The 24069-nt window shown below is 42.3% G+C and overlaps 1 protein-coding gene across 2 annotated transcripts; it reads right to left on the bottom strand.

Moving 5' to 3' along the window:
• Window positions 1–2279: 2279 nt before the first annotated feature.
• On the bottom strand, window positions 2280–23782 carry mindy3 (MINDY lysine 48 deubiquitinase 3). 2 transcript variants are annotated; one of them, XM_078253053.1, is made up of 16 exons: window positions 23685–23782; window positions 22882–23186; window positions 22373–22452; window positions 22073–22133; window positions 21792–21986; window positions 21577–21628; window positions 20723–20837; window positions 20373–20446; window positions 20136–20215; window positions 19836–19906; window positions 19020–19100; window positions 9795–9867; window positions 7890–7962; window positions 5160–5247; window positions 4246–4317; window positions 2280–3223 (listed from the first exon to the last, which is right to left on the bottom strand). In XM_078253053.1, exons 2-16 carry the CDS (start codon window positions 22973–22975, stop codon window positions 3074–3076), a joined length of 1359 nt encoding a protein of 452 aa, XP_078109179.1. In that variant the 5' UTR covers window positions 22976–23186; window positions 23685–23782; the 3' UTR covers window positions 2280–3073. The 2 variants fall into 2 exon arrangements, with proteins under 2 accessions (XP_078109179.1, XP_078109180.1); XM_078253054.1 differs by having other exon boundaries at window positions 4246–4310.
• Window positions 23783–24069: the final 287 nt, after the last annotated feature.

The raw sequence follows: 24069 nt of genomic DNA, 5'->3' as shown, positions 1-24069 counted from the left end.
ACACACACACACACACACACACACACACACACACACACACACACACACATTAAGAGGCACCGACCACATCTGAGCTCGCAATGGGACAGGCGCGTCACTGCTCCTTTTATGGCACAGACACATTTTCAACGGCGAACTTGGAGCGTCACCCTTGAAACAATAAATAAAATGAAAGTGAAATTTACAGCTACACTCTCAAATCAGTCCAGAAATATACGCAGTCGCGGGCGAACACAGCTTGGCGCGCAAATGCAAAGATTTGTAGTTCATAAATTAAATCACCTTATGCTTTTTATTGGCCACTTTGTTCAGCCATAGTTAAAACAGGGCTGCATTTCCTTCCGTTGGGAATAATCTCTTGTAATTATGTCAGTAATTATTATGTCGACTTACAGAAATCTCTTGAGCTGTAAGTTTAGGCAGTTTGTTTGGCCGGCTGACCGTTTCACTCAACACCAGGCGATTTCCCCCCTAAACCTCTGAGGTAACATACTTCGCTCGCTGACAATATCCTGCAATGAAAAACAGTTTAAAGAGGTGACGGGGCAGACCAGGCTGCTTTTTGAATATTTAGCTCAGCAGAACACTTCTTTTTTAAGATCATTTTACATTTTAAACATACAGAACAGACAAACACACTTGATCAAGAACAACCACCCTCTCCCACCCCCCACCCTCCCAGCAGAACACTTCTGAACATTTTTCTTAATAAAAGCTTTGTGCAGGGCAGAGAGGAAGAGAGATGAATGTTGCACCCACTTCAAACTCACAATCGGCTGTTTATCAGCTTTGAGAGTTTGTCTAAATTAAACTAAGCTTTATGGGCACATTCATGATGCATTAAACTCCCCTGCCAGCCTCACAGTGTGATGAAACTGCAGTGGAGCAGCACTACAGTCAGTGGAGTGTGTTTTCTGTCAGGAGAATTGATAAGAAGCAAGTGAGAAGGTGAGGTAAAGAGTGAATGAGAAGAACCCTAAACCTTGACCTACCAGATGGAGAAGTTCCTCACCTCCATGCCCTCTACCTGCCCTGCTCTCCTTTTTCAACACATTTCCTTCCATCCATCCATCAATTGATCCGTCAATCCCTTTCAGTAACTCTATCTCCACCCTTTATGGCTTCATTTAATATGTGCAAACTTAGTTCACCTTGTCACATCTCCCTGATCCTTTTTGTGCAACGGTGAAGTGAGTGAATGCGAGAGAAGATGTAAGGGAGAGGGTCTGTTCTTTCTCAGCTGTTTCTATGTAAATCTATGAAGAGAGGGAAAAAGCATGAGCACATAGGAGAAAAAAAGAAAGAGCTGGTGGTAATGATGATGGAGTGAGGAGGCAGCAGACATATTCCTGTTCTTTTGCCCCATCTGGGCTTCAGTGCGGCAGAGTTATGACGGCAGGTAACACATATTAATGCAGCTCAGTTTCAGTGTGTGCACATTTTTTTTAATCATTTTCTTAACTGTCTTACATCCAATACAATTCTCACAGATATCCCATTTCCAGGAATACACACATTTCCTCACATACTGTTCAGGTTAAGTCCCATCAGTCTGCCAATGTGTTCTGATCACTGATTTACTCCAGGTCCTTCTGGATTGCTTATTGCATCTGCACAGTAATGCTTTATATTCTACACACTGTGCCCACTTCTCTCTTCACAAACTCCTAATGAGACTATTAAGCAGACTGTTGTGTCAGATTAGGCCCACATCCTTTCTACATTAGACAAATCCATTAGACACACACACGCAGCCAATATTACAACACTCCTCTGGACAGATGTACACTGGAGCCAGGATATCTGCAGATACACAAACACAAATGCATAAACATTGAGTTAAGAACCCCTGAGCCAGAACTAAGTACTTTACTACTGGTATAAAGTGCTATTCCTCAAACACTTGAGGAAACACACTGCTTGTCTCGAGGCAACTTTATAACACACTGAATGATAGTAACACGTCATTGTGTTTTAGGATGCCTTAGAAAAATGTTTCATTTGTCTTTTTTTGGGGAATTTGATGATGAGCAAAAATGCAGTTTTCTGTCTAAGGAAGAATATTTCCTGTTTACAGAGAGGTACTTAAGTCACTCTCAGTGTCTTTGTGATTTAGTGAATTACTGATTTAGGGTCCCTGGGGACACAACATAAGTTACATACAAACATAAGTTGGTGTGTAATTTAGTGTTGAGGGGATCCTTGGACATCCTGAAACCTGTTGTTGTCCGATGTCAAGGTCAGGATATTTATGAGGAAAAAAAAGACACAGCCAAACATTTGAACAAAAAAAGTGTTTATTCCCAAACCTTTGAGTGTGATAATAAATACATGAACCCTTGGCCAACATCCTAGTGTGGTGCACGAAGCACACACACAAACAGAGCACCTAAACCAGCTTAATCTCTGTGAAAACACTGAAGAAACCTCCTGTTCGCATTTCCAGTTCTCTGCGTCTGGGTTTGTCCCTTTACGCTGTAAACGCTTATCAATGAGTGTGACAGTGTGTGTGTGTGTGTGTGTGTGTGTGTGTGTGTGTGTGTGTGTGTGTGTTTTATGTGGAAGGCTTTGGTAGGTTTCCCCTCGAACAGTCCTGTAGCTGGATTAACAGTAGTGTTTCACAGTCGACTGGCTGTACATGAGGTTCAGCATGTGTTTTGGTGACATACTTGAACAAAACCAGTCTGCTTAACTGTAGCAGAGATATCGGCGCAGAGCAGAGCTGTAAAAATAGTTAATGCAAAAAGTCATTTTTTTTTTTTTGTCTTTTAAATACTTACATCATCAACATCCTGTGTGTAAATTACAAGCCATGGTGAACTGACAATAGCATGAACTGTTAAGGTGAGTTAGAATTTTTGTGGAATGTGTGAGTCAGGATGGAAGAATGGATATCAGGCATGTCAGTCTCTTGTGTGCATTTGTCTTTTTCTCATTCGACTGTGTTGTATATGTGTGTATGTTGTTGTGACCTGCTGACCTTTCATGGTCAGCGTACAGAGGGGAAGCCGAAGAGGTGGGTATGTGTGTCTGTGTGTGTAGCAGCGGCCCATCCCTGTACAGGGTGTCAGTGCTAGTTCAGTGACGGGGAACGGTCGGTGGTCCACAGCAGCTCAATGTAGGGCCACCTGGTCTGTAGGCAGCGCTTGACTGGAGTGTCATCTGTTCGAACCATCGGGTCTTCAAAACCCAGCACCAAAGCCGTCCCTTCCACATACTCCACCTGAGAACACACACACACACACAGAGTTAACTAAACACACAAATGTAAACACTTTCTGCCAGCTTCAAGTCGATCAATCTCTTCTTAGATACTTCCTCTGAAGAGGTCAAGGATGAGATGCAAGTACGCCACACACACACACACACACACACACACACACACACACACACACACACACACACACCAACTGCAGGGGACTGCTGTCAGCAGGTCTGTTATTCCCATCTGGAGCTGGGAATGGAATTGCCATCACAACCTTATAGGCGCCTTGCTGCCATGTGCATAATGTGTGTGTAGGCGTGTGCTTTTGTGTGGGCACACATGTGGTGCCATTCTTTCATTTTTAGGTAGCGGTATGGAAAATATCTGCCTTACAGACTAGATTAAACTAAAATTTTAAAGATTATTGTTTGGGCATTTTAGGCCTTTATTCTTATAGGACATATATAAGACATCAAAGGGTAAGACAGGGGGAATGACATGCAGCAAAGGGCCGCAGGTTGAAGTTGAACCCGTGGCCCCTGTGTCGAGGACTGAACCTCCAGCTATAGGTGCGCTCTCTACCAGGTGAGCAAAGTTGACAGATGATGAAAAGTGATATTCCTGAGTACCAGGTTGTTGCACAGCCACCAACTACATCCTCTGACAATCATCCATCAAACTAAGCCTGCTTAATAGGCCTGTGTTTAAACATTTATCACAGTGAGGTTGCCGACAGTGGCCTCCGTGTTGAAATGACTTGGAGAAATAGGAGGCTAAGCCAAGCTTTTTGGATGGATGGACAGGCTATTAGGCCTGTAATAGCTACTGTTTATTTTGGATTGGCCGGCCGCCTCCAACTGTGTGTGTGTGTGTGTGTGTGTGTGTGTGTGTGTGTGTGTGTGTGTGTGTGTGTGTGTGTGTGTGTGTGTATGAATGATGACAGGAAAAGAAGAACAGTAAAAGGCAGAGGGACAGAGACACCATGAAAAAGAACCACCATTAGCTGCTATGAAGAACCTGAACATGAAATAGTGTCTTACCCTCTCGTTGTGGTTAGACTGTTTAAGTCCATTGTAGTGGTAGATGGGAAATGAGTCTGGGATTCCTGAATTCTGAAACAAAGGCGGGGAGCAGAGTAAAAAACATGCAATGTTGTTAGACAGTCTCTGGGCAAACTGTTCTCACAGAGATGGAGGTAAAGAACCACAGAGGCAGAACATTTTTGAACCCGAAAAGTCAAACCGACATATAACTTGCCTGCAACCAAAGCTTAATGTGAAATCCCACGTGTTCAATTTAAACGTGCGTGTGTGTATTTGTGCAATGAAGCAAAAAGCCCAACTCCAATTACCAGAAAACATCCAACACTACAAAAACGTCCAAACAATGACATTGAGCCAAAACACTTCCAATGACTTTGGCTTAAAGGTGCAGAATGCTAATAGGGTGTGTTGTCTGAGAGCGTGTCCAGCTTCTCGTGTTTATACACCTATATATGAAACCCTAACCCTCACCCCAATCCCACGTGTGTCTGAGTGTGTGTGTCCAGTTGGCTAATGGTAGTATAATTTCTTTGTGGCTCGGGGCCATTCCTCTGGTGAGTCCCTAAAGCCCTGATCACTTTAACACACTTCTCTATCTCTCCCTCTCTGGTCTTCCTCGTTTGCTCTGCCTCATAAAGGCGTCTTACCGCTTTTTCTAAGCTTCTCGGCAAGTAACGTCATATGATCGTGAACATACATTTCAAATGAGACACCACAGGAATTTTTGGCCATAAAAACCTTTGGTTTGCTAAAACAGCATTCCACATATGCATGGGAAAAAGACATTAGTGTCACCCAAATGTGTGTGTTTACGACTCTTTGTCCATGTGTTTTATGTCTGATATGGATTGTATTACTGGTGGAAGGTATTCAACACACATGTGCACGTGCACATGTGTGTTGCCACACACCTGATCAGGGAAAAACTCCAACAGGAACGGGCCCAGAAGAATAATGCCCAAACTCTCTGGATCCAGCTTACTCTTCACCAGACTGACACTGAGGAGGCAAAGAGATGGAGGAGAAAAGAAGTAAATAAAAAGTGAGCAGTGAAAAGAAGAAGAAATCAAGAAATCCAGAGAGAGAAAACATGCAAGTCAAAAAAGAGGAGGGTTGGAAAGGAGCCATCTGATCAGTACAAAACAACAGTCTGCAATGTTTTGTGTCACGTCATCACTTCGGACGTATGATGCGTGTTTTCGTGCGTGCATGCATGTTTTCAAGATTGCGGTGCAACTAAATATACCTCTCTCCAGACATTCCTGTGTGTTACATCAGTGTTATTATTATTCCACCGTGATAAAAAAATCTGGTTTTCAGATTGCCCTTTTAAGGCAGCAAGGAGAGAAGCGAGGTTTATACCAAGACAGAGGGAACGCAATGATGGTTTCTTCATGCATTGATTTTTCAAGTAGCATGAGCATCAGGACAGCATACAGCATAGATAGACAGTGACCCTGCTGATGTGTCATTAAGCAACACTAGGAATCCCTAAAAGCGTCAGATGTGCTGCTCTATAGCCAACCTTCTGCTCCCTTTGCAGGCAAGTGAGAAAAAGAGAACATCTTCTCAGGGATCAATAAAACATCAAATATTTTATAACAAGTGGTTGTGTGGTGATGGGGGATCAAGGGAATTCATTTTTTGTGGTGGGTTTGCTTGGTAGCCACTGCATGACTGTACATGGCTTCATTTAAAAATGATGGTTACAGAAGGCTGGCTGTAGTCTTGCGCTGAAGTCCCGCGGGAATTCAGTTGTTGCAGGAAAAGGTAAACAGCAGATCAGAGTGTAGTGTGTGAAGAGTGAAGAGCGGAGGTGTTCACAAGGGAAGAAGCTTGGAGTAACGTAACTATGGAGCTAGAGCTAGCCTTCAGTAACGCTATTACTGTACAAGAAACAGGCATCATTTGGCCCGTTTCCATGTAGTTACATAGTCACTGATATGATCATAACCACTACAGTGCTCAATTACCTATTTTTGAGGGGGAAATAAACTTTTTTCGACGCAAAAATTTCGCCGCGAAAGCATGAACTGTCCTCTGGAGGACATCCACCAGACCAGCGGCCGCCCGTGGATTGTTGTCGGCCGCGGCAGGCGGGGAGGAAGTAGAAGGATGCCGGTCGGGCCTGCTAGCCTGGCTAAGGCAACTAACACACAGTTCGCCACTGCATAGACTACTATTCACCAACGCCAGATGGATCGCACAGAAAATGGATAGAGATATATATATATGCTACAAATACACACAGAACTGCTGCTTGATGATTATTACCGAAGCCTGGCTGAACACACTCACTCATCCCAGACGGCAGCTAGCAGCTAACAGGGTAGGTGAATTTAAACAATGTCTGAGTTGAAAACGCATCTTGTTGTCATGTAAGGACCCTGTTCATGTTGCACAGCCATTTTAATTGCATTTTGTGTCTGTTAAGAGGCACAAAGGCACTCTTTATGATATGCCCCAAAAACTGCCATTTTAGCTAAGTGGGAGCTCTCAGCATTAGGTGCAGCAGCTCCATGTTGCTAGCACTGATTCGGCTCGTTTTTTTTTGCTATCGACAGTACTCACATACTTATAGCGATCAAGATTAACGTAACAATTGCCCGGAGTTCTCCTTTAAAAGAGAGATGATTGAATAGTTCACTAAATTGTCTAAAACAGTTTGAAAATGCAGGTAAAACCCTTATAATTTTTTGTTGATTTACGTTTTTTTTTCCAATCATACATTACATTAATTAATTAATTACATGAATGGATGGAGAAAGGAAAGTCAAAATAAACAAGAATTCATGTTTTTAAGCTCTTGAGTATGAATAACTATCTCAAACACTACAAAGCAAATGATCAAGAGACTATAATTCCTTGGAGCTGTATCCAAACAGAGAACAGTACGTGTTCACAAGTTAGTTTACCACAAATGATAGCAGCTGATGGCCATACGTCATAGGATATGTAGAAATAGTAACACACAGGCAACTTGAAAACAATTTGCACTTATCTTTAAAGAGTAATTAAAGCCATACATTTTGTACTTTTAGCTACTCCTATTAATCATTTTACATTGTGGAATCCCTGTAATAACTCTCTCATTGTGTGGTAAGGAATAAGACTTGTCTGTTTGCACTAGGAGTCTCCCCCCACTTTGCTGTGTTGTGATGTATCGCCCATCTGGGGGTCTGCAGAGCAAATCAGTGGTCCAGTTACTTGGCCAAGGCCCACGGCTGCAGCGTCAGGGCTTACTGTTCCTCAGATGAGAACGTGCTTCTGTTTGAAGCGGCACTTTAAAGCATTTCCTCCCTCTCACTGTCTTTCTTCCTGCCGTTAATGATCTCCCTCTAAGTCTCTGATTCTGACTCTCTTTCTTTCTCCCTAGGCTTTTATAGTGGGCTCTCTCTGGTCTTGCTTTATAGTAGCCTGGTAGTGAAACATGAGCACAGGGCTGCTGACCTGGCCTGGCCGTGACTTAGGAGTTAGAACTTTAGAACACACACACACCACACACACACACACACCACACACACACACACACACCACACACACACACACACACACACACACACACACACACACACACACACACACACACACACACACACACACACACACACACACACACCCTTGAACATGCGAACACTTACTACTCGGGCTCTGAGACAAGGTCAAGGGCCTTCATCACGTCCTCCAGCAGAGACTCTGGGATGAAGCCATTATCTGGAGAGAGAAAGAGAGAGAGGGAGAGACATAAAGAGAGACTGATGCACTGGCTTACCCCAGACAGAACATAAAATACAGGCTTCAGCTGAAAACCAGGGGAAGCCTTCACCTATACACATATGGCACAAGCACAATTTACATCACTAGCCCTGGGGAATAAACTCATCTGACAAATAAAAGCGCATGCACGCACGCACGCACGTCCTTTTCTCTCTGACCTACATTCCATGGCAGTGATGATAGCTTTACCTGAGAGGAGAAGCTAACATGTTAAACACGAACATGTGTTTTTGCCTGAAAAAGTATTGGTGTTTGGGCACCTTCAGATTTGTCTCATTTAAACATCAGTATGTGAGCCTGTGTGGCCTGTTGTTTAGATACATACATAAACCCCTAGTGTGTTGTGAAATAGATTAACTGACAAACGCTCTGCTTTGTCTGCTCTGAAGCAACTCAATCTCGCCAATGCCAGATGTTATTCTCTCAGAGTGACAATTGACAGTCTGACAGCGAGCACAAAGGGCGCACACACACACACACACACACACACACACACACACACACACACACACAATGTATTAAAGAACATCTTGAGACAGTATTTGCTAAATGTGTATGTCTGGTGAGTCACCAGTGCATGTGAATGCATCTGGCGCCCCTTTTCCACAACACAGGGAGCTGTGCTGACTCTACATGTGACAAAGACAGATTTATGGCCCTTTTACACAGCACTCAACTTTGCTGCTAGCTACGGCATGTGTGTATACACTGCGGTGTGTGAATATATGTGTCATGTACAGTACCTCCTTGTGCATTTATGCATGTGGATGCATCTATTGTAGCCCATGCATGTGTGTTTGTGTGAGAAAAGACCATATGGCTTGCAGAATGTCCATGCAGATGATAGCAGAAGTGGATTCCTACGAGCCTGATAGTGAATAATAGTGCTTACAGCGACAGAGAACAGCACACTGCATTTCACAATAAAAACATAAATATGAAGGTATGCGTTACGTCTGGGATTTAGTCAGGTCCTTAGCTGAACACTCCTGCAACATGGATAGCTATAAGTGTTTGATGCTAACATGCTCATGTCTTAAGTTTGACTCCCAACATCTCTGCATCTCTCCCTCCTCTCTCGTCTCGAAAGCAGAAGAAAAACAATGCACAACAGCTGTAACGACTAAATGTTTCATTCTCATATTTCTCTTGTCTCTAAGTGCACACGCACACATCCCATGCTATAATCTTGAGGCTACATAAATGAACGCTGCGGACTTCCGACTTTTAGTTCATCTGACATGTCATTGTGTCCCTCTCTGTTTCCTTCCCCTCGCCTTTCACCCTAGTCATCTGGAAGTGACAAGAAAGGAGGTTTAGGAAAACGAGGAGGAGAGGGAAGGAGCGGGATGGTTGATTCAGCTGTAAGAGGAGCTGATCTCACCAACCTAAACAACAACAGTGGAGATAAGAGGAGACAAACAGACCCTTGTTATGCCTGCAGAAGAAAAATAATGGAGACAAGAAACAAGAAAGAAGAGGCGAGGAGGGCAGTGGAGATATAAATGCATTTGCTTAACCAGGAAGAAGGGAAGAGAAAGACAACAGGGCCTGGATATTCTTTGCTCAATGTGTGTGTGTAGCTGTGTTAGAGTGAACGTTTGGATTAATTAAAGTGCATCTGTGTACCAGGATTTTCATATAGCTGGTGTACTAATGAGAAAATAAAGTGTAATGGTCTATAAAAACAAGTGTGCAGGGGGTTATGGGGGGAGAGCAACATAATGATAATATGGACAACATAAACGATACAAACACTTGTTCATTACCTTCAGGATCGTATGACTGGAAGATCCTCCTTGCCTGTTCTGATGGAGACTCTGGACCTACCAGGGACATCTCCTATGGAGAGACAGCCAGGGGGAAGAAAAAGAAAGACAGGAAGAAGAGAAAGAGAAAAATGTGAGAGATTGTGCATTGCAACAAAAAAAGGTCTGACCTAAAAGTGACCACACAGAGAATTGTGACTAAAGTGAGGAGACAGGAAGGGTTGCAGTAAGACAGTGAAAAGACAGATAGAGCAGGGGGGAGAGGAAGAATTAGATCACATTGTGGGAAAATGTGGTTTCTGCAGTGTTGAAACATTAGAACAACCACCTAGATCTACTCACAGACTTTGATTGTTCTTGTCAAGGTTTAGCAGCACTAATGTACACCCTACAGCAGTTGTTCCCAACCTTTTTTCCTTGGCGCCCCCCCTACTTATGTCTAAGAAAAGCTGAGCCCCCCCCCTCCAAAACCAAAGTTCAGGTAACTCTCGAGATAGAGCCTTACTTTCTTTATTGATACAGAGGAGTTATCAGCACTTTCACGTTTCTCCGCCATGTTTCATTCATAAAATAGTGATGCTGTGGCGGCAGGAAAAATGAGGATGATAGCAGCTAGCAGCTGACCTGATGACAGCAAGGGTCACAGGTTAAGAGGTCCTGGAGGTTTGGCCTACTAGCCTGCCTGCAATTTTAAGCGAGAACAAAAATACATAGTTTTTATACAGACTTTTGTATACATTATATATTCTAGTGTATTATCAGAACTTGTTTAACATGTGCAAATATTTTTTTTTTTTACCTCAACCTCAAACCAGATAAAGACTTGCGCACCCCCTGTGATCTTTTCCGCCCCCCTGAGGGGTCCCCGGACCCCAGGTTGGGAACCACTGCCCTACAGTGAGCAGTAAATATCCAGCACCACCCATTGCTGCAGTGTCTGATGCACTGCTAATGTGCATTGTGCTTGTGTGTGACAATGTGTAATCTAAGGGGCCAGTGCAATCACCGGAATCCATTGGGTTATTAACTGATCTGCTGATAAAGTTAGACGGCTTGTTTTCACTCCAACCCCACAATCAGGAAATTGAGTCTTACATATACAGCCCGTGATTTATGGCAAGCTCTGCAGTGTTTGTTTGTTGGTGAAGTTCTGAAAGAGCAGTGTTGGCAGGAAGATCAGAAATGGGTGGTTGGTGTATATGCACATAGAAGAGGATGATGCCCCCTTTAATTGGCCGACAATGCAGATGCTGATTAAATTAACACTTCCTCGTTCTCTCTACACTTAAGGCCTTTTTATGGTTCTGCGCAGGCTCCACTCAGAGCTTTCGCCGTAGCCGACGTAAGTGGCCTGATGTTTATACTTCAGGCGCTGGTGTGTGCATCGAGCCAGCATGTGTATGTGTGGGGAGTGTGTTGTAGAGCGAGGGAGAAGTGAGAGAGTGACGGCGTTTAGCTTTGGAGCGAGTACCGACTCTAGAGTCATAGTGAGAGAAACAAAGTGTCTCCCCTGTGCTTTCTGACCACGGTGGGAAAAGTTAACCCTGTCCTTGATTTTATGTTGTTTATGGAGAAGGAGAACCAGGAAATGAGTCAGGGGAAATGCAATGCTACCCAGCCACGGCCGAGCAACGTGCGTCGCTGCGACGTGTAGTTACATTTTTCGAGAGGTGCACGTCAGGCTACGCCGTAGGGTCTGGCGTAGACGCAGAGGGGTCTGCGGGGGTATGCCGTTGATTCTACGCACAACCATAAAAAGGCCTTTATGGCCTCAGCATGCCTCAAACAAAAGGCTCGTCAGATCATGTAACAGCATATAAAACCCCCTCAGCTCACATTTATCCAACATCTGCATTTGACAATTTTTGTGATTTAATTAATTAAAACTGAATCAGCAGCTGGATAACCATCAGTTTCCGATAATCAACATCGCAAGCAAACAATGATAAGGAGTGCAAGGTTTTCATAGTTCCTTGAAAATATATATTGCATGATATAACCATTTAAAAAAGTTTAAGAAGCTCAGAGGAGATAGAAGGAATATTTTCCAAGAGAGGATAAAATGAGATACTTCTAAAAAAAGACAGCTTTTCAGCCTTAGCTGTCACACACAAACACACTCAAAGTGTGTAGGCGAGAGCCGAAGGTTCTCACTGTTCTTTCTCATGATCCAGGGAGTGTATTTATGACAACGAAGCACTGGACAAACACACAATGTTTTTGGAGCTAATGGACCCTGCTCATCTCCTTTAGCTGGCCTTTATTAAAGCCTGAGCCTCAGATCCACGCAGGCTGCTAGGGTTTCATGGCCCACTTATTACCGTATTCAGGGCTTACTCAGGGGGAGAGAGAGAGAGAGAGGGAGGGAGAGAGGGGTTCAAGGGGACACATCGAGAAGAGATGACTCCCAGCTGCCGGCTCTTCAGATGCAAAAAAAACAGAGACAGGCCAGCAAACACGCGCACACACAATGTTCTGTCACACAAGGCAGAGCAAGGTCTTAATGTGTTAACATTACAGGCTCCATAAATCTGACGGTAGATTTGTCATTAGCTAGATATGTCTGGGTTTCACTTACAGTTGTGGACAAGGGTCATTTTGGTGTCTTGGGAGGAATTAAGTGCTAAAAAAAAAGTTCCTTAGCAGTCGACTGCAGTCTAAAAACAAAAATGCTAAATGTGAGATTAACAGTTAAGCCTGTGTCTTGTACTGTTTTGATACAATGTAGCTAAGAACTAAACTTATATTAATTTATAAACTAAATACCTGAACTAAGAAAACATGCATTTCTTCCCAAAGTGATGAAAAGCTTAAATCGATCTTAGCCTGCCACATACAAGCCGGCTGCTGTAAGTCCAATATGCCTCATACACCAAAGCTCAGTTAACAGTTTATTATCTTTCAGAAAAGGATGCACAAAGTCTGTGTAAATCACCTGGTAATACCACAGTTACAAGATTGTCAACACTTTACCAAAAGACACACACCTGTAAGTGGTCTTTAACGGACAAAAAAACACAAAACATACTATACTATTATTGTGAACCTACACACGCTTATATGGGGCTAATGAACACAGAAAAGACAATGACTCACGTAACCATAAGATCATGAACATACACACAGACACACATAATACGTGATTGTGTGTGTGTGTGTGTGACGACAGGTCTGCCTGGCTGTCTTTGATCTGTGTTTTATTAGAGGCCTGAGGAAGATGCTGCTGAGATGGAAAACATGTCATGGAGCTAACACACTCCACAGGGAAGGTGTGTGTGTGTGTGTGTGTGTGTGTTTGTGTCTCAGCGTTTTTTTCCTCACGATCCCACTGTGTTACAGTATGTGTGTGTGTGAGTGTGTCTGTGTGAGAGAGAGACTATGCAATAATTAGGACTGTCCCCTGCCAAAATGTGTTTGGTTATACAAGCCGGCATCCTGTTCCAATATGCCTCATACACCAAAGCTCAGTTAACAGTTTATTATCTTTCAGAAAAGGATGCACAAAGTCTGTGTAAATCACCTGGTAATACCACAGTTACAAGATTGTCAACACTTTACCAAAAGACACACACCTGTAAGTGGTCTTTAACGGACAAAAAAACACAAAACATACTATACTATTATTGTGAACCTACACACGCTTATATGGGGCTAATGAACACAGAAAAGACAATGACTCACGTAACCATAAGATCATGAACATACACACAGACACACATAATACGTGATTGTGTGTGTGTGTGTGTGACGACAGGTCTGCCTGGCTGTCTTTGATCTGTGTTTTATTAGAGGCCTGAGGAAGATGCTGCTGAGATGGAAAACATGTCATGGAGCTAACACACTCCACAGGGAAGGTGTGTGTGTGTGTGTGTGTGTGTGTTTGTGTCTCAGCGTTTTTTTCCTCACGATCCCACTGTGTTACAGTATGTGTGTGTGTGAGTGTGTCTGTGTAAGAGAGAGACTATGCAATAATTAGGACTGTCCCCTGCCAAAATGTGTTTGGTTATACAAGCCGGCATCCTGTTCTCTCAATGTGCGCAAATATTCATACTCATGCAGAGATGCAGTACACATACTCACAAAAGGACCTGGCAAAAGTGTAAGTGTGCCTTATGAAATCGAGGAGCACATTCCAATCCCCACAGTCTGACTTTTTTTTGCATAAACCCTTGACCCCCTCAACAGAGCAACAACAAGCTACCCTACATAGGAACACACTACCTGAATGACTTAAATACACAATGTAATGCAGAACATTTGCTCTGAACAAAACAAGAATACATTCACATCAAAGTCATCTTGTTTAAGAGCCAACAATTCCAACTGACCAAAAAAAGGCTTTGGTGTAAGCAGAAGTGTTTGTGTAGGCCTACATGTGTCTTTTCAGTTAAGTCACAACTACTGACACATCCAGTCCTGTCCGATGGCACAAGATTAAATCTGTACTGTACTGTATGCACTACTGTGTGTGTGATCCTTTTTTTCTATCATCAAACCAGATTTTCTGCATCATACCCTCCTAGATAAAGAACCAAGCTCTGTATGTATCCCGGTTACCATTTGCATGTTGGAAGCTCTACTGACCACTGCCTAAACCTTCACCTCTAGCCATCTGCACTTCTGTTGCTCTCTCCTCCAAAGACTTGTGGCTCTCTTAGGTTGACAACTCATCCCCTGTAGGCATTTTTCCAATTGTACCTCATTGTACATCCTTTTTCCTGTGCTAAGTAGCTACTCCACTTTTGGAGTATTTCCTCCCTTCTAACCCTTGACTTTTTCTTCCATCCCCCCCCCCCCTTTGTCCTTTATCTCCTCATGCAGGTAGGTACTTCAGGAAAGACAGGTAAGTATAGTACTTTACTAGAGTTACTCTTTCTTTCCCTCTGGTCCAGCCAAAGAGCCATTGTGTGTGCTGAGAGGCTCTGAGTGGCCATAGAGTGCGTCGGAAGGGATCGGTTTCAAGACAACAAAGCAGAGGTCTCGGACAGTGTCTCCTGCCTTGTTCCTAGCAGGCAGCGACAGCCTCACTACATGTCAGGCTGAGGAGGGAGTCTGTGTGTGAGGGCTTGTTATGTAGAGTGCATGTGTGCTTGTATGTGTGTTTGTTTTGTTCAACTAGCCTACGTCCCATGTGAGTACGAGTACAGAAAACCTCTCTCTCTTGCTACATAAGGATTGTCTGCCGTATCTACTGTATGTTTGTGTGTGTGTATATGCGTTTCAGGTATGACAGACGGGACAAAGTAGTGATTTATGGAGCTGTCTTGGATGAGAAAGACTGTGTCTCATCATAAAAGAGAGGCGACACCAGAGGATAGTTATACAGCGTAATGATGGGTCCTATAACAGAGAACGACACACAGGGGAAAAGGAAGAATAATGCAGCACACACACACACACAGCCAGCTTTTCATCCTACTACAGTACAATGGGCCATGGTCTGACCTGTCACAGATTATTAATGACTGTTAATGTACACCACTTTGTTATTTTGTGTTTGTGTGTGGCCCGCACCCTCTGATCATACTAACAACAGAACTAACTACCTTTCAGTGCACTGGGGGAGACGAGTATAATTTAATATTATTGTATATCAACTCACTGGTTTCATATTGTGTTGACAGAATATCATTTTCAATTTTTTGTTCTCACAATTACCGATTCTGACCGAGCTGTGATTAAAAACTAATCAAATGTGTGTTGTTGTTTGTTATATAAATATGAAGAGTTGGTCTTATGTAATGTGTAATAGTGTAACATAATTTACAGTGTGTTTACTTATATGCGTTATTGTGCATATTTTGCCATATCATGATGTATCATTGAATTATTGGAGCTCATTATTGGCCTTGAGAACACAGTTTCTGTGATATAATATTCTAAAAATCACACATGCTGTGACACCTGAGCAAATTTCATTGACTGAAGAATTTGGGAAGCAATTGAAAGCTCTGGAAAAAGGCAGTTAACTAACCTTGAGTTTAGAATATTTTATTACACAAATATTACCAATATTATGATAATGATTTACCGTACATTTACCGTGGTTTTTCTAATAAAGCCTCACTAAAATAACCTGACCTACATTAACTGTGTCTGCACACTTGCACTTTCAAGTTCCTGCTTCTTACCAGTCCATGAAGGACATCTTGCAGACAGGAGCTGGAGTCTTAAGGGACACAAAGCGCCACAGCGGCTGCTCTCTCTCCTAGTAAATCACTGACCCAGAACACGACTACTGTACACATACACACACACAAAACACACACATGCAACTCCCTTGAGAAGCAGAGATACAGCCTGTGAACCTCATCACTCAGCGAGGGGAGAGGAAAGAGTGATGAGAAATGTCACAGGAGGATCACCCCCCCCTCGTTTCCCGAGTGACCACTGCACCGTTCTTTAAAGTGCATCCTTCCTTTCTACTTCCTTTCTTCCTCTTTCCTCCCCATGCGGGACCAATAATCTGAAGAGGTTGGCTGAGGTGCACCAAAAGAATCCTTGACTTGAGGAACCGACCTGCTGTACACCGGAGTGGATAGTTACTTCAAGGACAAGAGAGTGAAAAGGAAGGAAGAAAGAATCCCTTTTTAAACATATTGCATGATATATCGCATACATCACCCATCCCTCTTCTACTTCACTCTCCATCTGTCTTTTTTCCTCTCTCTCCTTCCTCTGGCGTCTAACAAACTTGTCCAAAAAAACAGATCCCATTACATGCCATTATACACACTCAGCCTCTTTCTCACATGCACACACATATTAATACAACAAAGGACAGAGAGTGTGGGGGGTGTTGTGGGTAGGGATCAGAGATGGTGGAATAGCCTTTGTGTAGGTAGATTAGATAAAAAACACTAATGCTATTAAGCTGATGGTCTGAAAGCCGCAGTCACACACTGACAGCGACTCGGGGGAATACACACCCGTCCCTGATGGCAGACAGAAGGAGCCGCTGACACATCAGAGGCAGGGATCAGGTTTTCTGCTTTTGTGTGTATGGCTCTATATCGGAGCTAAAAGCTACATAACCAGGTAGCGTGTATATTTGTATCGCCAAGCCTGGGAAATCTCAGTGTGAATCAAATTTGCTCCAAACATAGATTCCCTTTCAAGGAGGACAGGGTCACACTTAGTGCAGTGCCCTTGCCCCATGTCTTCCCCCTTCAGCTTGGGCTCAAAGGTGTAGAGTCGGTAAAGTGTAGCGTCAGCCATGTACGTCAGTACATATGCATGTGTGTTCGTTCCCATTCTCCAGTGGTACAAATGGATCCAGATGGGAACTCTGGAATCACATTCCCTACAGGGAGCTATCCACCTGAACACACACACACACACACACACACACACACACACACACACACACACACACACACACACACACAATCAGGATTAGGTTCCCTGTGCTCTGGAATGTGTGTGTATGTGAACCTGTCACTAATGCCAGGGGAGTTGTAGCAATCGGTAAGTCATCAGTGCATGCATGACGACTTTTGTTCATCACTGAGCCAACATATGATCCACTCGCCTAGCAGGCTTGAGCTTTATGCATGTAACTGAGCTTTTAATCAATGGTATATTAAGGGTGTGGCGTTATGATGTAGATAATTTCCTGGGATTTTTCTGCTTCTCTGGTGCCACTTTCACAACAGCAGGGAGAATCAATTTGCTACAACCAAACCTGTCAGCTTTACTACACAGACTACAGCAATGTATTATGTTACATGTTCACTGATAGAGATGATAAACATGCTTGTCGGAGTGTAAACTGGGTGAGTTTGTACACGGTGCATACGCACACATCCACACTAGCACAGTGATCTGATGATTCAAACATCTATCCAAGAGCCAAAGTTTCTCTCAAAATTACAACAGCACGGTTGACCTCAATCAGGGTGTGCATTATATACCTTGTGGCATGGTGTATAGCGGAGTTCATGCTGTAGGAGCAGGATCTTATGGTCCTTTTTCAGGAACCGCTTTTAGGAAGTCTAGTTTTTCCTGCATTTTGACCACATGAACCTGGTTCCAGTTTTGTTTCCTGGACCGTTTTCCTTTCACCCAAAAGCTACCTACTCTGATGTAGTACTTAATGATGGCTCAACGGTGCAGCACAGAATGTCACAGATTTGTCAAACACAAGCATCAGAATACAACCACTTTTAAAGAGCAGTCATAAACACTCAAGCCCTTGTTATCACTATAAAATATAAATAATATAGTGTTATACTGACATGTAAAACACAAAATTCCTGACTATAATCAAACCAGATACTAGGCAAGTGAGTGAACCTACGTTTGCCAATTGCTGTCAATGTGGTTACATATTAAAGCAGAGAAATGACCCAGAAAAACATTGAGGAGACTAGATCACCACTCCTTTGGAGACAGGTGTCTTGCTTTTTTTTGACATTTTCCTTCTTTCCTCTTATCGCTTAATATCTCGATTCCAACATGTATCTACATTTTCAGTCAGTCAATCAACAGTGTGTTGTCTCGTTCCATGCTATTATTATTATTATTATTTCTCAAACCAAGTAAGTCTTTTAAATGTAAGTGTAATAGTCCTATTATTAAAATGTCTTGAGAAACTCAAACATGAATATGCTAAAAGGAACGGTTTGTTATTTAGTCCCTCAGGCTCCTTAGTTCCTGAGCGAAAAAAAAACATGTTCTTATGAACAAGTGCCAGGACAGAAAAATGTGTGATGCATATTGTTGAAATTAACATGACAGTTAAGGTAGACAGAAGTATACTATAAATGGAGGCTCTCGCTGAAGTCCAATTTCAGCAGTTTACATCATGGTCATATATTATAACTTACACATTGTTTAGTTGATCACAGATGGGTGAGAAACTTAAATTGTGTGTTTTCGTGAAAGTGAGAAAGAGAGAGCATAAAGCTGAAAGTCTGTGTGTGTCTGCACTTGTTAAGGTCCTCTTTGGAAAATGAGCTTTTTTCCCCTTAATGCTGGCTAGGTGAAAAGCCAAGAAACAGCCCTGGCCATATATGACTATCTCCTGTGCTCATTTTTCCCTCCCCTCCCTTTCTGCCTTTTTTCCCCCCCACATTGATATCTGACCTGCACTATATTAAATCTGTTAAGCACATTCCATATTTTGGTTTTTTAAACCTGCTGAGGAGACCGGCTTGTATTACACACTGTGTGTCTGTGTGAGTGAAATATGTGTTGCTTATGGAATGAGTGTATTGAACTTGCCTTGGTGAAAAACACAGAGAGGTGAGTTTCACTGCCAAGAATCCAAATAGGGAACTTTGGAGACTTGAGGAATGCCCCGACCTGACACACACAGACACAGACACAGACACACACACAGAAAAGGAATGTATAACAAATAAGTGTCTATTTTCAGTCATTTTCTTCAGAAATCAGTAACTGATTAAAGTTTAACATACCTCTTTTTCATTAAGTACATTAATATTTGAACAGAGATTACATGTCACAGTATATAAACAGCATAATACTTCTCTGGATCCTCAACAAATAGTACTACGTAATGAAATGTATATCATCAATGTTAATTTTAAACTCATTTTCACTAGGATGTTTTCTTATTAGTCGTTAGCTCTTCTTTATATGCAGCTTTAACTTGATTTCTATACAACAATAAACCAAATATATGAACAGTGTACATATGAGCAGACCTCTCCATATTTGAAAGAGTTGATCTCTTAAATCACTCTTAACAGCCCTCTTTGGCAACCATATAGTTGATTTAAATGTATTATAGCTGCTTACTTTACACATATTTTCACACGGGAGATCTCACTGTCGTTTGTTTTCACACGTTGGATATGTCCCACATCTTAGAGCCACAAGCAAAAATGAGCATTTGTGTTTGTATTTGTATTCCTAGCACTCTCTAGGCTTATACAATGGGTCTCCATCTCAACCCATAGGGATTCTTCATCAAAAAATTTAAATCCACAAATACTCTGCATATTTATTTAATACGAACAACCATTTGCTCGTACTTTTACATAATGTTTTAAAGGAACCTGTATGTGTCCGTACCTTGCAGTAGCGTAATGATTCCATGAGCGTAAGAAAGCCAACTGATGCCTGTTTATGAATACCATGCAGTTCTACAAGATGGGGAGAAAAGAGAACAACAAAATGAGAATTCGTTAAATTATGTCAAACTGGCATTAATTTCTGCCTTTTGTGCATTGCTGTGAGATAAGAATTATTGCCCTCTGGTGGACATGGTTTCAATCTGGGGCCACAAAACTGAGTTCTGTGAGTGTGCTATGTGTCTGTTGTGTGAATATGGCGCGTTTGTGTGGGTATGCAGTAACTTCTTTGAAGTCTTACTCATGCCAGAGCACTCCCTGTCTCCATCCCAGACATTAGAGACAGCGTGGCCACTTACAAGGAGGTTCACCAGGCTCTGACTGGAAAGATAGAAAAGAAAGGAGACTTTAGCGGTTTCTGAGAAAACATAAGATACCCTGTACCCTTAACCACACAAAAAGGACATTGCAGTGATCTATAACTTTCTGTGTCAATCTAACTGATGAGGACAATTGATTAAGAGAGGTGTTTGTATACCTGCCATGGCCATGCACAGGATCTATGAGAGGCTCCATTGTGTCCTGGATCTCATTTCTTATATTCTCTATGCCCTGCACAGAGACGACCAGAAGAGACAAGTCTGTATTGGATTTTAGTGTATTTGAACATTGATGCAACCAACGGGACAAATGACTTAACATGATAAAACACGATGATCAAAAGTCCATTAATAAAAAGGAAAATCTTTGTGTATTTCTTCTTATTTGAGTATCACTTCATTCAAATTACTTAATAAATACGGCAACATCACCAACATCATAATTTCCAATCAGTACTTAATATTTCTATTAATCTCTCTATCTAGCTATTTCTTCTTTTTACTGTACCTTGGTGAGGATGACAGAGTAGAGGAAAAGCAAGACTCCACAGCACCCCCTCCAGGTGTGGTAGAGAGACAACACCTCTTCTCTGAGACCAGACACTGACATTACAGTCCGCTTACTGCAGGAAGGGAACAAAGGTTAGGTTGAATTATGAAACACTCGGAAAACAGAAGATTTTAAAGAATCAATAAGATGTATTCATTGTATTTGTCACGCCAGGCTGGTAAAGATAACTTTCGCAAATAGGGCAGAAATCAATTAAATGCATCAGAAGGCAAAGTAAAATCAGATTTTGTTTATTTGGAGCCACTACCCTCTTTTGCTTCACCCTGGAAAGCTTGCTAGAATAGATGTCTGTCTTAGTTCGCATGCACTTATTTAACGTGAGTAAGCACTGCGTTTTGCTGACTGTGGTCTCAGCTGCCAGTATGCTGTGTGATGAAATATTCTTCTGGCAAAACACAGCCTTGCATACACTTAGTTTGTGCATGTGTGACAGACAGTATGTGTGTAAGAAAGGTAGTGAGAGGTAGTTTTTTTTATTAGGCAATCAGTGAAAGCGCTGAGTCAGCAACTTGAGAGCAGTGTGAAATAGCTAAATCAATGTCAAAGCCAATTCTTGCGGACTAGATGAATCAAATACCACCCCTCCACTCCCCTCTGTTGATACTATCTTCTGATAAATATGTAGCTCTCTATCCCAGTACTGCATATTGGCAATTGTAAAACAAGGATTTGTGAGGTCCCTCCAGAACCCCACAGTATTATTTAATGTCAAGATTATCTGCTTTGTGGACAAGACATGAGTACAAAGATGCCAGGTGTTATCTGCAGTGAGAATATTAAGTGTCACTTACTGGAGAACACTGTGAAATCGCTCAAAGCCAAGGACCTCAACAGCCAAAGCAGCTAGGCACAAGGAAGCATACATACAGGGTGTTATCAGAGCATGGCACAGAAAGAAACTACACACTGTCAAGTAGTTCATCATTAAACGTAACTATTTATCGTTAATGGTAAAGACGAGGCTTATCAGATAAGTGAGCCTGAATGTGACAGATGTAGGACTCACTGGGTTGCTGTTCCTGTGGGGGCTGGCTGCTCTCTGGTGCGGCCATGTCCTGCATTTGTGACTGTGTCTGTGTGCTAGTATGTGGGCTTTGTCCCTTGGCCCACGTAACCAGGCAGAATCCTGTAGAAGGGCTGAAGCAGGCAGACTCCAGGATTTCACTCAGCGTGGAACACAGTGCTGTTTTCTGCTCCTCTTCTAACATATAAAAGCATAAAAGATGCATGATTTAACAAGCCACACATAAATCAATAGCAAACAATGATTTGGATTTTCCTGTCTACCTGTCATCTGTCTCCAGTTGGAACTTTCTCTGTTGAAGAGAATGTTCTTTAAGAGGAAAGCCTGTAAAGAAACACAAACTAAGTCTCTGAATTTGCAAGAAATAGTCTTGAGCAACAAGTAAACTTGGGGAAGGTGTACATTTTGAAATACTGCAATGTTGCAGACTAAATCGTCCCATTCCCATTTAAGAACTACCACCCGCTGAGCATGTAGGAGGTCTGTGAGGGCTCAATAGGGAATATGCTGGAAATTGACACTTGGCCCTGATAATACTGCATGCTGATAATACTAGACCATACCTGGACAGGTGCAATGACAGCACAGGGTCCTCCTTCAAACTGCTCCAGTGCTGTTTGCTCATTCTCACAAAAAACAAATCCTGTGGTAAAGACACAGGCAAGACAACCTTAACAATGTTCACAGCTGAAACAAATAAGTCATTATTTAGACAATTTTACCATGCACACATTAGAAAGTCACATGTGCATGCATGCTCACATCTAAAGCCGCATAGCAAATTCAGGCTAAACTCTAGAGCAGGATTGATCATGTGCAGTATTCATAGTAACCACATACACAACAGCAGGGTATTTTGCTGCTTATCTGACCTTCAGCTAAAGGTGTGGATCTAATGAAATAAATTACAGACATGTCGGTTGTACTATTTTGGTTAGAATTATAACCTGGATACACTTGGCTCTCCTCTGCACATGGGTGAACAACCCTGTTTTTGAGTAAAGTGTGGTGTGTTTCCGGTTCTGCAAAATCACTTTCATTCATGTCATTATACTGAGACAAAGCATCATACCTTGGGTCCATCTACGGAAGATGGAGGCAGACACTCCTCCACTGGAGGGTCTCCCCCAAACCAAATCCACCACCTCTTTATTTAACTCCGACATGACAATTGTTTAGTGCTGGTGAGTCCACAAACACAAGATAGGTCTCTTGAGGCCAACTTGCAAGCTCTTTCCTAGGTCGATGTTCCACTTCTCTCGGCAGGTTGAGCCTGTGGCATTGGCCACAAGCTACCTGTGTTGCACAACACAGACTGAATCTAGCGGCTGGAGGCAAACTGGCGGGTAGGAATGACATCAACGTAGCCACACCAGTCTGCAAAGTACAGAAGCATTATACGCTAAGGTTACTGGGGGTTACTAGGGAACACAAGCATCGATAACTTAATTGCATATCTAATGCGACAATGGCGCGACATAGCTAGTTTATAGATCAGTGTGACGTTAATACTCGCTGGTATTATTAACAAACGAGAAAGCTAACATTTACGTTAACGTCAAATAGTAAACGTTAACGTTACCCGGATGGTTAGTAATATAAAGTAACGTTGCTGACAGCAGGATTAACGGATAACGTTAGCTTTTTTGCGGCGGCGTTGTTACCTTGTTAAACTGTTGTGAAATAACTATAACGTAGGTTTTAAGAGCTGAGGTGGCTTGGTAATGTCAGCAGTTAGCATTAGCATTACCACTAGCAGCTAATATTCCATTGCTTTGTCATTCAATTTCTTCTCACACTGCAGCGATGCTGAAAAGTTGTTGTATCAATTCATAATATTTTTTAGTTAGTTAGATAACGTTAAAGCCTAATTACCTTGATACACAGTCGAGTATTGGGATTCCGTATTGATTATATATTTTGGTAGCAATTTCATTATCAACAGCAGCGTCTCTGTCATTCGTTTATTTACAACAGAATTGTAAAAAAAAAAAATCATACATTTGACGTGACTGCCCATTGGTTGAAATCCAGAAAGTACCACATACGTCAAGGGTACAGCTTCAACGCGTTACCTCAATGGACAACAGGCTTGTCAATCATATCGAGCACCCGCCCACAAACAGGGAACCGTTTAATTCATTTAAAGCCCGCCTTAAGTAATCAGCGCCTCGGAGAAAGAAAATATTAATGGGGTTTTAAGGTTACTTCGCTGTTAAAGCATACGTTTAAAACACGATGTCTAACAATGTCGGACGGT

This window comes from Sander vitreus, chromosome 6 (assembly GCF_031162955.1).
Source record: "Sander vitreus isolate 19-12246 chromosome 6, sanVit1, whole genome shotgun sequence".
Lineage (NCBI taxonomy): Eukaryota > Metazoa > Chordata > Actinopteri > Perciformes > Percidae > Sander > Sander vitreus.
Note: the sequence above shows the minus strand (reverse complement) of the source record. Positions and strands in the feature narration are given on the sequence as shown.

What these genes read in the sequence shown, in the direction of transcription:
- mindy3 (XM_078253053.1), bottom strand. Translation starts at nt 22,975, where the DNA reads ATGTCGGAGTTAAATAAAGAGGTGGTGGATTTGGTTTGGGGGAGACCC. An exon ending in CAACTGGAGACAGATGACAG is followed by an intron (nt 21,987 to 22,072) that starts GTAGACAGGAAA and finishes TTTATATGTTAG; the next exon opens with AAGAGGAGCAGAAAACAGCA. An exon ending in TCTCTGTGTTTTTCACCAAG is followed by an intron (nt 9,868 to 19,019) that starts GCAAGTTCAATA and finishes GTCTCTCCATAG; the next exon opens with GAGATGTCCCTGGTAGGTCC.